Source organism: Primulina huaijiensis, chromosome 8, assembly GCF_012295235.1.
Source record: "Primulina huaijiensis isolate GDHJ02 chromosome 8, ASM1229523v2, whole genome shotgun sequence".
In the NCBI taxonomy this organism is placed as follows: domain Eukaryota; kingdom Viridiplantae; phylum Streptophyta; class Magnoliopsida; order Lamiales; family Gesneriaceae; genus Primulina; species Primulina huaijiensis.
The window spans coordinates 19,665,643-19,677,906 of record NC_133313.1 but is presented as its reverse complement, the minus strand read 5'-3'; the positions used below and the strand labels follow the sequence as shown (position 1 = coordinate 19,677,906).

General features: G+C 34.3%; 1 protein-coding gene across 1 annotated transcript; it reads left to right on the top strand.

Moving 5' to 3' along the window:
- Positions 1–1,198: 1,198 nt before the first annotated feature.
- On the top strand, positions 1,199–5,333 carry LOC140983213 (uncharacterized). Its single transcript, XM_073450160.1, has 5 exons — positions 1,199–1,405; positions 1,938–2,576; positions 2,691–2,779; positions 3,027–3,126; positions 4,172–5,333. Exons 1-5 carry the CDS (start codon positions 1,247–1,249, stop codon positions 4,337–4,339), a joined length of 1,155 nt encoding a protein of 384 aa, XP_073306261.1. The 5' UTR covers positions 1,199–1,246; the 3' UTR covers positions 4,340–5,333.
- Positions 5,334–12,264: the final 6,931 nt, after the last annotated feature.

Below are 12,264 nucleotides of genomic sequence, written 5' to 3'. Positions count from 1 at the left end.
CAACTTGATTAATCCGATTTTGAATTTTTTTTAAAGAAAATTAAATAAAATTCAAAATAATAATAATAATAATATTTTGATTTAAACACTTAATAACAAAATATCCGTCATATGTATGATTTAAATTTGAAAGTCTAATTATAAAAAAATAAAATATATTTACTAAATCAAATAAACAATTATTTAAAAAATAAAAAATGTTCAAAATAAATCTAGGTATTAATAAATTCATGTTGTTAATTTAATTTAATTTTAAATATGTGAATTATTTAATTTGACCGGTGCCTACTCCAAAGAAAACTGCATCTCTAAGTTTTAGGTAATTTATATTTCCATGCAATGGAATTAATTATTACAGGTTAAGGAGACATTGGTCTGAACAAGTCACGCAAGTCAATGCGCCCCGTGAGTTGCTATTTCAAACAAATTTATTGCTTTGGAACAAGTAACAATATTCACTCCGCCTGTTGTCCATATGTTCATATATAAATTATTTTATTCAACGTTACAATAAATTATACAAAAACTCATATATAATTTGTCAATTTTATGTTACATATTTTCAATCTGATCGAATTTATAAAAAATATTAATTTTTTATGTTAAAAGTATTATTTTTCATTATAAATATCGACCGATTCAATCTGTATCAGAAATATAGATTCGTGCTACCGTCTCAGAGATTACTTAATCAATAAATTAACTCGGAGTTTACTTCAAACAATTAACGTTTTATTTCATATTTCAAATGCGGTGGTTGATAATAATAGGATTTCAATATTAGAATGATATAATAGTAACGTAATATAACAATAGTATGTCTCGTATGAGACGGTCTAAAAAATCTTTATCTGTGAGACGGGTTAACCCTACCGATATTCACTAATATTCTTAGCATAAAAATAATATTTTTTCATAGATGACTCAAATAATAGATATGTATCACAAAATACGATCCGTGAGACTGTCTCACACAAGTTTTCGTCATATAACAAATAATCATAAGAATCATTAGCAAACAATTCAACATTTTCTTCTTTATTTCACGAATTTATCATTATTATGTAAAATGAAAACGTATAATATGTACAGGCCCAACCCTAAGCCCAATTTGTCCAAAGGCCACCAAACCCTATTGGCCTACGTGAAATGACAAAAAAACCATGGCAACGCTCTCAAATATCAAATATAGCCTCACTACTGAACTGCAGAAACCGCCTGGTTCATTCGCCCGCAGCCTTTAGAAATGGGAAGAAGCGATGATTCGATAAGCAGAAGAAGGAACAAACAGAGCAGAAAAAAGCAAGAAAACAAGAAAGATTCATCCTCTAAGGTTTCTGCTCGCGTCGCCGCTATCATCGCATTCAAAAACCGTCGCAAATCAGGCAAACGCCGCCAATGCCAGGTGACTTGAGATTGTGAAGACACCTCTTGATTAATTTTTTTATGGTTTTATGCTGTTTCGTTGATTGTAAATATCTGTCATGTAATGTTCATTGTTATCTCGAAGTTAAGATTTGTCTCTTTTTTTTTTGTCTTTGCAGTAGAATCATGAATTGAAAATATATTGTTGTTTGTTAAGATTATTCGCTGCTATAAACGCGTTAGGTTAGAAGAGTTTGCTTTGATGCGTGGTTGCAGTCGGGTGCTGATTGGCTTCAAACGAGTACGGCAGCTATAATCGGATTCCTCGAATAAATTTTTCAAAATCGTGTCTTTGATGTAAAAAAATATTAAGTCTCCCTATTAATTGATTTTCTTGCTCGGAGATTATGTAGTTGAATCTGAATCTGTTATTTAGACCATAAATCTTTGTTTGACACTTTAAATTTTGATGTAGTACTGCTAAACCTTTAAAGTACTGGTGCTACACCATTAATGTAGCTGTTGTTCATGATTCTTAGGATCATGTTTTTCTTTTATTGTTGCTTTTTCAGGGCATGTGCTTTAGCCTTCCAACTCCGGAGGACCCTTTTAATGATAAACATGGGAAAATTGATCATACGAAAAAAAGGAAGAGAAGTTCTAAAGCAAATGGGAAGTCTTGGGAGAAAAAAGCCAGAATGCTAGAGAAAGTAACCCAATGCAGGGGTGATTCTCATGTAGATCCTCAAGAGCGTGAAGGGGGTAGTGGACACTCAAAATCTATTGAGCCATTTAGTTTTATGGGTCCAGAAATTGCAATCAATGTGGGGAAACCAACTTGCCAGGTCATTAATAGGAACAAGCCCGACCATGCTCGGAAAGTGAACTGCTCTGAAAACAAAACTAAGTGCCCATCAAAATTTTTGATCACATGCCTGAATTCAATTCAGACTGCTTTGGAGAATGTTGAAGGTTATGTTAGTGAAGGAGACAAACCTTTCTTTGCCAATGCATGGGGAACGGAGTTCTGGAATTTTTATTCCAACAGAAAAGATGTTCTTGAAACTGATAGAGCTGATTCCACAATGGAGCAAATTGCTTGGATCGCATCAACGGCTGCTGATACCATTTCAATGAAAGAGAAAGAGGGGCTTTCATTTACTAGTCCTTTTCTTTTATATCTCGTGCCATCACGAGAGAAAGCTTCTAAGGTTTGCCAGATACAATAAGCATTTTTTAATCAACGATACCACAGGTCTTATAGATCTGTTGAGAGTCGCAATTGACTCATGGGCTTACTTGTCTCTCTGTTGCATCATACTTAGGTACGTGAAGTATGCAAGCCATTGAAGTCCCTTGGAATTCATACTGTGAGTCTTCATTCTGGTGCTTCCGTTGATCATCAAGTTAATGGGTTAGAATCTACCTTCAATCTTGTTAAAATGATATAACTTTGCGAGTCATAGACAAATATAGCTAAAAGCGAGGCAAATATAGGATTTTCATTTGGGAGGTGGGATGGAACGATCCTCAATTTTTTTGTATGTCAATCTCTCTTTTCTACTTCGCCTTTAGAATTTAACTAAGCCCATGCATATTTATGATTATGTCGTTTCTCTGTTCAAAGAATGACCTTTCACTTTTCCCGCCTTTTCTGAAAGTTTGAAGAGCTGTGAACCGGAGTTCATTGTCTCAACGCCGGAGAGGCTTTTGGAGCTTCTCACCCTGAAGGCTTTTGACACATCTGGGGTTTCCCTACTGGTAATTTTATATTAAACTTTTCATTCCCCTTAAGACTTGTTATTGCAACATTCATTATTTTCCATCTGGTATGGTATTCTTATGTGTTCTTTTTTCTTTTAGTAGTAATCATACAGGACAATTAAACTAGTTTTAGAAAACACTGTTGTAAAAAAAATTACGAAAATCCCTGAATAGAGAAATCCCGAGAAATAGAATTCACCCCAATATTTGTAATTTAATCAGTTAACGCTGCATTACTCTCATGCAAGTGTTTATGTTCACCAACACCAACACCAACACCAACAACGTCACAGAAGTTGAGTGTGTCAGCAATTACATATCAAACCCCTACTCTAAGTATCAAGACTCTAAGCATAAAGAGCTAGGGTGTGAATGGAACCGAATTGCTAAAAAAAGATTAGACCGATTTAGTTTTTGCCACGTTGAACCTATCATTATTTTTGTGAAAAGCTATGTAACTGAAATGATTTAAATCAGTTATTCAGCGATCGACGAAGATAATTGATTTTTACTTAAAAAATGACAAATTAACGAATAAATCAAATGAACCAATTTTTTTAATTAAATTAATGGTGACATGTATTGAAATCCAGAATTTGTCTAATAAATGATCTATGTAAAGTAGACTCATTCAAAATTAATGTAATCACTTGATGCTAAAATAGGTCAACGTAAAAGAAATTCTTCTACATATTAAAAAATGTTAATTTTAAAAGTTTGGTTGGTTTTGTTTAGTCAGTTTTTTTTAAAAATAAATAATACCAAACCAATATTTTCCAATTTTAAAGCCAAATCACTGAATAAGCTGATTCGAACTTCCGATATATGGATTCGTTCTGTTATTTTGGTGTAACTGAATTTTTCGTTCACCCCTATTTGAAATTCTAACTTCAACCTTTTACGTCATTCTTACTCCATTTTAGTTCACTTAATTTTTCTAAGGCAATTATCTTTCCATATATGGTTGAGATGTGTTCACTTCTTTCTAACAGCTTATATCTAAGTCGCCGTCTGTCTGTTCTGATTTCAATCATGACTGTAGGTTATTGATGGACTTGAATACCCTTTTAATGGCGCATACTTTGATGCAATCAAATCCATAAGACAATTCATATCTGGAAATCCGCAGAACATAGTGTTCTGTGATTGCTTGAAAAAATCATCTGCATCTGTCGTGCAAAAACTGTCAAAAGGATCCGTCTGCAGATGATTTATTGGTGCATATATCGCCTGTTGAAGCGCATCCATAATCTATAAGACTTATCGTGTGAATTAAATTGAAAAAGGTATGTTCTTTGGTTGTTGAAATCATAATTGGTAACTATATATCATGTTCTGATTAATGGGAAATTACTTCCAACATTGTGACGGCTGTAATAGATTTCTACATTATCTGTTCCTTCCCAATTTTTATTTCAGGATCACTTTTCTCTTCTGAAATGGCTTCTTTAAATTGGAGTATCTTGTATGCACATCCCCATAGGCATGGACCCCTACCTTTGTCCTTCCTTATCTTCCAGTTAAAACGTAATAGTTTACTTTTCTATCATAGATCATCATCCCCCTCATGACCATATAATTATGGTTGAGCTCAATTAATCGTATTTCGGGCCTTAGTCTCAAAGTAGTTGAGCTCGACTGGCACAATGTGTCATTTATGGGGCAGACACTATGATGTTTACATGTGCTCGCTTCGAGACTGACTCTCAACCTAGCAATACTTTTTTTTTAGGCAGAGTATTTGTTACGGGACAAACACTTATGGGCCCAAGTACTGATGTGGGAGGGCCAACAATTTTAGGCCCAACATGATAGACCAAGAGTTTACAAAGTATATCAAAGAAGGCCCAAAGAACATGTGGGAGGAGGCGGGTAGTTTGTTATGCATGTGCAGGGGGATTAAAATGGGAGAGGAGTGATGTAGTGAGATATGATGTGTTTTGTTACGCAAGTCTAACGTTGCTAGGGCAAGAGGGATTGTTCCCTTCTTGAGTGAGAGCTCTTGGAGTTCTATCAATTGGTCAGACCTGCCAAGCCGGCCAAGGGACTTCCATGGCTTCCGCAATCACTGATGCTAAGTTTGAAACATTAGAGAAGATGATACTTGCTCAGGAAGAAAAATATTGGGTTACCCAAACTAAATTACAATCATTAGATGGACAAATTAGTGCCTAGACTGCTGCCGTTCAAGGATTGACTGATGCACTAAAGAGCAGTAACAAAAAGGCCGAGGATGGTTGGGTTCCAAATGTGACACTCACGGCTAGTGTTTAAAGTGTTGCAGGAGCAAAAAGTTGTTGCAAACAAAAAAAATGTAAATTTAAACAGCCGATGGTAGAGTATTTGGGACATATAGTTTCAAACAAATGGATGAAGGTTGACCCGAACAAAGTGCTTTGTGTGAAACAGTGGCCAGAGCCTAAGTCGGTGAAATTGGTGAGATGATTTTTGGGGTTGACAGGGTATTATCGCAGGTTCATAAGGGATTATAGCAAGATTGCGAGGCCTCTTACAAAGTTATTGAAGAAGGATGGGTTCAAGTGGGGGAACCGACAAAGGAGTCATTTGAAAAATTGAAGGAGTTGATCACTACAACTCTTGTGTTGGCTGTACCAAATTTCAACAAAGAATTTGTCATTGAATGTGACGCTTCCGGTCGAGGATTAGGGGCTGTATTGATGGTAGGCCGTCAGCATTTTTCAGCAAGGCGTCGGCAGAAAGAACACTAGCCAAGTCAGTGCATGAGAAGGAATTGATGGCACTAGTCCTCTCTATACATCATTGGCGTCCTTTTTTGTCGGGACGTCAGTTTAAGGTGATGACATATAAAAATCCTTACGCTACTTGACACAACAAAGGGTTACTACACCCGACCAGCAAAATTGGTTTGCCAAGTTGGTGGGGTATGATTTCAAAATTATTTATAAGTCAGAAAAAACCAATAGAAAAGCTGATGCTTTGTCGAGAGTAGCGGATGAGGGAGACTTGATGTCAGTTAGTATTCCTTACTGGGTGGGAGTAGAAGATGTGAGGGAGCCAGTCGAATAAGATGTTGCATTGCAACAAGTAAGACAGAAATTAAAAGAGCAACTAATGAGCCTACTCCCTTTTTTTTGGTGTGTGGTCAATTGTTATATAAAGGGCGTTAGGTGTGAGATTATTAACAGAGTATCATAACACGTCTCGAGGGGGCATTCAGGAGGATATCATACTTTGAAGCACCTGACAGCTAGTGTTTTATTGGAAAGGGATGAAACAGTATGTTTATAAATCTGTAGCAGCTTGTGTTGTTTTCCAACGGTGGAAATATCAAGCCACGTCACCTGCCGTGTTATTACAATCACTTCTGATTCCGGAAATGGTTTGGGAAGATGTAAAAGGGATTGTTCTCTTCTTGAGTGAGAGCTCTCGGAGTTCTACCAGTCTTGAAGTTAATAGCTGAGATCTTACTCTCTCTATATACGCTGCAGGCTTTCTAATTTATAGGTAGTTCATGTAGCAATAAACACTCCCAGACTCTCTATGAACTTCCCGCTGGGATCATTGGGATAAACGCCGTTTCAATTATTGTTACTCCATATCGACCATCAAATGAGGTTATATTCGGCATCTTTTGTTGATCTCAGGCTGCTCTTTACTTGCACCATACAGTTAATGCAACGGTGCTCCATTGAAGCACAAAATTTAAACTTTAGTCCAAGCACGTCTCAGTTGTGTGGTCGTATTGTTTTCCATGCCACTTGTGTTCATTCTTGGTGCAAGATTTCAATCTGTTTTTGGTACTTAGTTACTGTTTTGTCACTCTTTGTAATTTCTTATATATACTTGATCTGACCAAATTTTTAGCGTGCATTTCCAAACATGTGGGTCAAATGCTACCATTAAGGTTCAAAGTCTTAGACCGACATCGTGTCGGTTTGGTATATGGCCTTTCACCAAATTGTAGTTCACTCAACCTAATTTTTACAATTATAATATTACTTCTATTTTAATATAAATCAAATTAATTTAAAAACTATTAAGTTCCAAAGAAAATTTTCGCAAAATATAAGACTGTAATAAGCACATAACGTCTGTTTCTTGGCACTGATTACTAATAATGTGGAGGGAACCGATCAAATTGGTTAGATGGTATGACCTTTTTTCCCCATTCATCAATTATTCTCTTCTTTTTTTTTTCCCTGTTTTTTTTTTTTGCTGTTTTTCTCCCAATTTCTGTATTTAGTGTATTGCCCCAATCATTCTACAATTTTAATTGAAAGATAATTTTGTTAAAAGTTGAAAATAGGAGATTGACAAATTTTGGTCTATTTGGTATGGCTTTAACGAAATTACAACACTGCCTTTCACTTTGTTTTTTTGCCCTTCACGTTTTTCTCCCTTGTGGAAATTGTGAAAGAAAGATCTATTACAATGGAGACACGGGTGCAACGTGGATCTGAATAGGTAAATGAAATGATATATTAAAACAAAGGATAATTTCTAGTCTTTTTAACTAAAATTTGACAATACAGATAAAAATTATTGATTTCAATAAAAACTATTAATTAAAATAATCGATTGTATAAGCATGTAACACATATACATACAAGTCAATCACACACACACATATATAATCAGTTTTTAGGCAAAAACTTGTGGGAGACTGTCTCACGAGTCAAATTTTGTGAGACGGATCTTTTATTTGGGTCATTCATGAAAAAGTATTACTTTTTATGCTAAGAGTATTATTTTTTATTGTAAATATTGGGAGGGTTGACCCGTCTCATAGATAAAGATCGTGAGACCGTTTCACAAGAGACATACTCCAGTTTTTATAATTAGCATGATATTATCTATCAAAAATTTACAAAACTCATTTAAAAATTTTGGACATCTCAATCAGTATCTGTGATTCACGCTCGTTTATGGGTAGGATTAGTAAACCAATTAGTTGAAGCAAAATTATTACAATAATATCTAATAATTTAATTTTACCATAAATAAATTATTTAATAATAATTTCAAATTAATTTTGTTTACTTCTTACACGATAGGATTGAATAACTAAATTGAATTTTTGGATTTAGTTGACATGTTAATTTTCTTAAACATATTAGGATATATTACACCAAATTCATGTGTCTAAGGGGAGCGATATTTTAATTGCCTTATTATTATATTAAAACATATTTATAAATTTTGTTTTGCTTAAGAAATATTCGTTCAGAAAAGTCATATGATATTTATATAAAGAGTGGGTCTCATGTGAGACGGGTCAACCCTACCCATATTCACAATAAAAAGTAATACTCTTAGCATAAAAAATAATACTTTTTCATAGATGACCCAAATAAGAGATCGTCTCACAAATACGACCCGTGAGATTGTCTCACACAAGTTTTTGCTTTATATAAAACAATTATGGATGAAAATATATATTGTTTTATATAGTATTTATGTTGTATATGATTCTTTCTAAGTCATTAAACAATTTTTTTTTAATTTGAAAAAAATAAATAAATAAACATATTTGTTTTTTATATTTTATTTAAGAAGAACTATTGTAATGCCTGAAATTTTATTACGGTAAATTGAGATTAATTATCGATAAATTGATTTGATTATAGCCGGATCATTACGAAAGTTGAATTGGAATAGCATGAGTATGCTTGGGTGCGTGACCAGTAGGTCTCGCGCATATGCGCGTCATGAGGGCGTGCATATGCGCGAGCTGTGTGAAAACCAAGATGCGCAGACAGCACTTTGCTCGCATATGCGCGACTTGAGGGCGCGCATATGCGCGAGGTGGCCAGTAGGCCAATTGCCGAGACAGAGATATTGGCGCACAGGCGCAGATTAGGTGCGCGCACATGCGCGAGTTGCCAAAGAGCCAAGAGTTCGGACCAGAACATTTGGCGCATATGCGCGACGAGATAGCGCGCATATGCCCGCGCAGTTGAGTTGCCCATGCGTCGAGGCCGTAGGTCTTGCGCATATGCGCGAGGGGCTTTTGGCGAAAATTCAGAGGAGGACACGTATGAAATGGCATGCAAAATATATAAGCTTATTTCCTTCATTTCAGAAACGAGACAACCGAGCAAAATTCAGGGAAAGCTTCATTTTCTTCCTTGCTTCTACTCGTGATTTTGAAAGATCCGTCTATCAGATTCTCAATCCGAATACAGTTCTATACTCCTCTCGACACGAGCTACAGCTGGACGTAAGTTTTCGTAAGTTCTGGTATCCTGTGAAATTATGTTATTGGAGGAATTATGATTTGAGTGATATATGGTGTTCTTGCTATAGTAGACATCGTAGAATCGAGAACAGAGTGAAGAACATATTGTTTATGTAATTATTATGAATTTTCAGATATTGAATTGAGATTATTCAGATTTATAAGATTATGGATGGTATTGACTACTGGTTATGATTTGTAATTGATATCTGTGGTTATCTGAGTTGACGCGGATATCAATATTGTACCGTTATGCCGTCGATATTGAATTAGATTGAATATTGATCATAACATATCTGAATTGAGTTGAATATTAATATTGTGCCTATTCGATATGTCATTTCATATTGATCAGATTGGTATTGATTTGAACAGTATATTGATATGGAATTAATTGATATTGTCCATTGCCAGATCGTGTATTGGCAGACTTTGAATTCCAGACGGGAACGTCGTCAGAACTGCAACAAAAGAAAGGTATAAGTCAATGTGGTACCGGGAGAACGACTCGAGTATGATATACTTGAGTTTCCCTAAATCACATACTTATTGTTATTGTGTGTATTGATTTGAATTGATATGATTGTTCTATTGATTTATAGAAAGCATGTATTAGACGAGTATTAGACGAGTGATCTTGTGATAGTAGGGCCGAATAGTGATGGAATCGTCACTGGCACATTGCACATTGTCAGAGGATAGTATATTGATGAAAATGCCATAGTCTGTGACGGATAGGTCAAGACACTGGATGTTTGGTTATATCGACGTGGATAGAATCGGAGTTTCTTCTATTACTGTTGGTCGATATAGGAATACCATCGTCTGGAAACCGGGATCCATAGACTAGGACTGAGTCTAGTCTGAGACATGGAGTCATGAGTTGATTGACGATTTTATATTGGTTATGTTTCAGATTTTGATACATGTTACTAATATCTGTTACATGCTTTTACATTGTTTATATGATTGCATGTTTCGTTGATTTATACTGGGATATATTTCTCACCGGAGTTATCCGGCTGTTGTCTTGTTTGTATGTGTGCATGACAACAGGTGGGACAGGATCAGGGTCAAGAAAAGGATGAGAGAGAGGACAAGTTAGCGTAGTGATCCGGATTCAGAAGTAGATAGGTTTCAACACTTGATATATAGTAGTTGAACCCTAGTTTGACTTTGTCGAACGTTGTACCAGATTTGTACTTTTATACTGATATGTATATTAAAAGGATTCCATTACGTTCCGCATTTTAAAAAAAATTTTAGACCCTATTTATCTTACTTGATTGAATTATTCCCCAAAAATGATTAAGAAATGAATTAGCATCCGAGTCCCACAATTACCGTCATCGATAAAATAAATTCTTATCTATTATGAAAAAATATAAATTATGCTACAACAAAAATATTTTCCGTACGTGTTTTTAATCATTAGATAAGATAGATTCCACCTAATTTTGAGTGAAATAAATATAAAATCACACTTGATGTAACATCAACTTTTCCTTATTTGTCCCATGAGATTGTGACAAACATGTTGAATCATTACAATGATTTGACTGAAAATCTTGTCTGATCATATCCCGTCGAACTAAGGAGAAATATCTTTATCATTATTATTATATTATTATAATTTTAGATAATAGTTAAGAATATTATTAATTTTGTTTATATATATATACACACACACGTTGTTACGACACTGAGTAGAGATGCAAAGAGAGTATAGTCTGTTAGTCAATCAAATGACATATTCCGCCATGAAAAAATTAATTGGACATAAACCTGAACTCGTCTCGTCCCATTTTTAGATTCGTTTTGTCCCAAAATCGGTCGGTCAAATGTTGGTTAGACTTATGAACCCGTTAAAACATTAGCTTTTTTTTTTTATTTTTAGTAAATACACAATAAAAAATCAAAAATAATTTGACGAAAATAACCAAAAAAATCGTATAAACACGCAAGCTCGTGTAGTGTGATGTTAGTTTTAATTAAATACACAAACTTGTGTGAGACGGTCTCACGTGTCGTATTTTGTGAGACGAATCTCTTATTTGAGTCATCCATAAAAAATTATTATTTTTTATGCTAAGAGTATTACTTTTTGTTGAGAATATCGGTAAGATTGACACGTCTCACAAATAAAAATTCGTGAGATCGTCTCACAAGAGACGTACTCTCAATTAAATTAATTGAGTATGATATTAAGCGTGTCAGGTTTACGTTTCTCGAGTTGGGATGCATGTGTTGATGAGCCATGACCCGCACGCTTTTCACGCTAATAAGTTTCAGACGGAGAAGCGAAATGACAATTTTGACCCTCAATTTAATGCGCAAATTAGTTAACAATGTCAAAAGTTACAATTAATGCTTACTTGGTCAAGGCATCCCTAATGTTTGTGATAATCACCATAATACCCTAGCTTAAAGTGAACTATTTTTTATTTTAAAAATAATAATAATAATAATAATAAGATAAAGGTAATTATTACAAACTTTGGATGAATTTTTTTCAATTTTTATTTGAAATATATATATATATATATGAAGAAAAGAATCACATTCATAATTTTTAATTATGTGAAACATTAGTTACTTTCTGTTCATTCATTTCTGTATGGAATGATATAAATTTAGAGGTTTTCTTGGTTTAGTTTGCATAAATGACTGGCAAGTTTAAAATTTTCCAGATAAATATTTAGCCTATTTTAATTTTATTTTAATAATCGATAAATATAAAAGTTTAAAAAGTATTGCATGTAAATTTTTATACAAATGAATATATTTGTAGACCGGAATTTCAATTGGGTGTTCTGCAAAACAGGGTTATTTTGTCATTTTCACCAACTAGACAAAGTTTGAACCAATTGGAGAGGGGAGGTTTGGTAAGTGTATATATATATATATATATATAT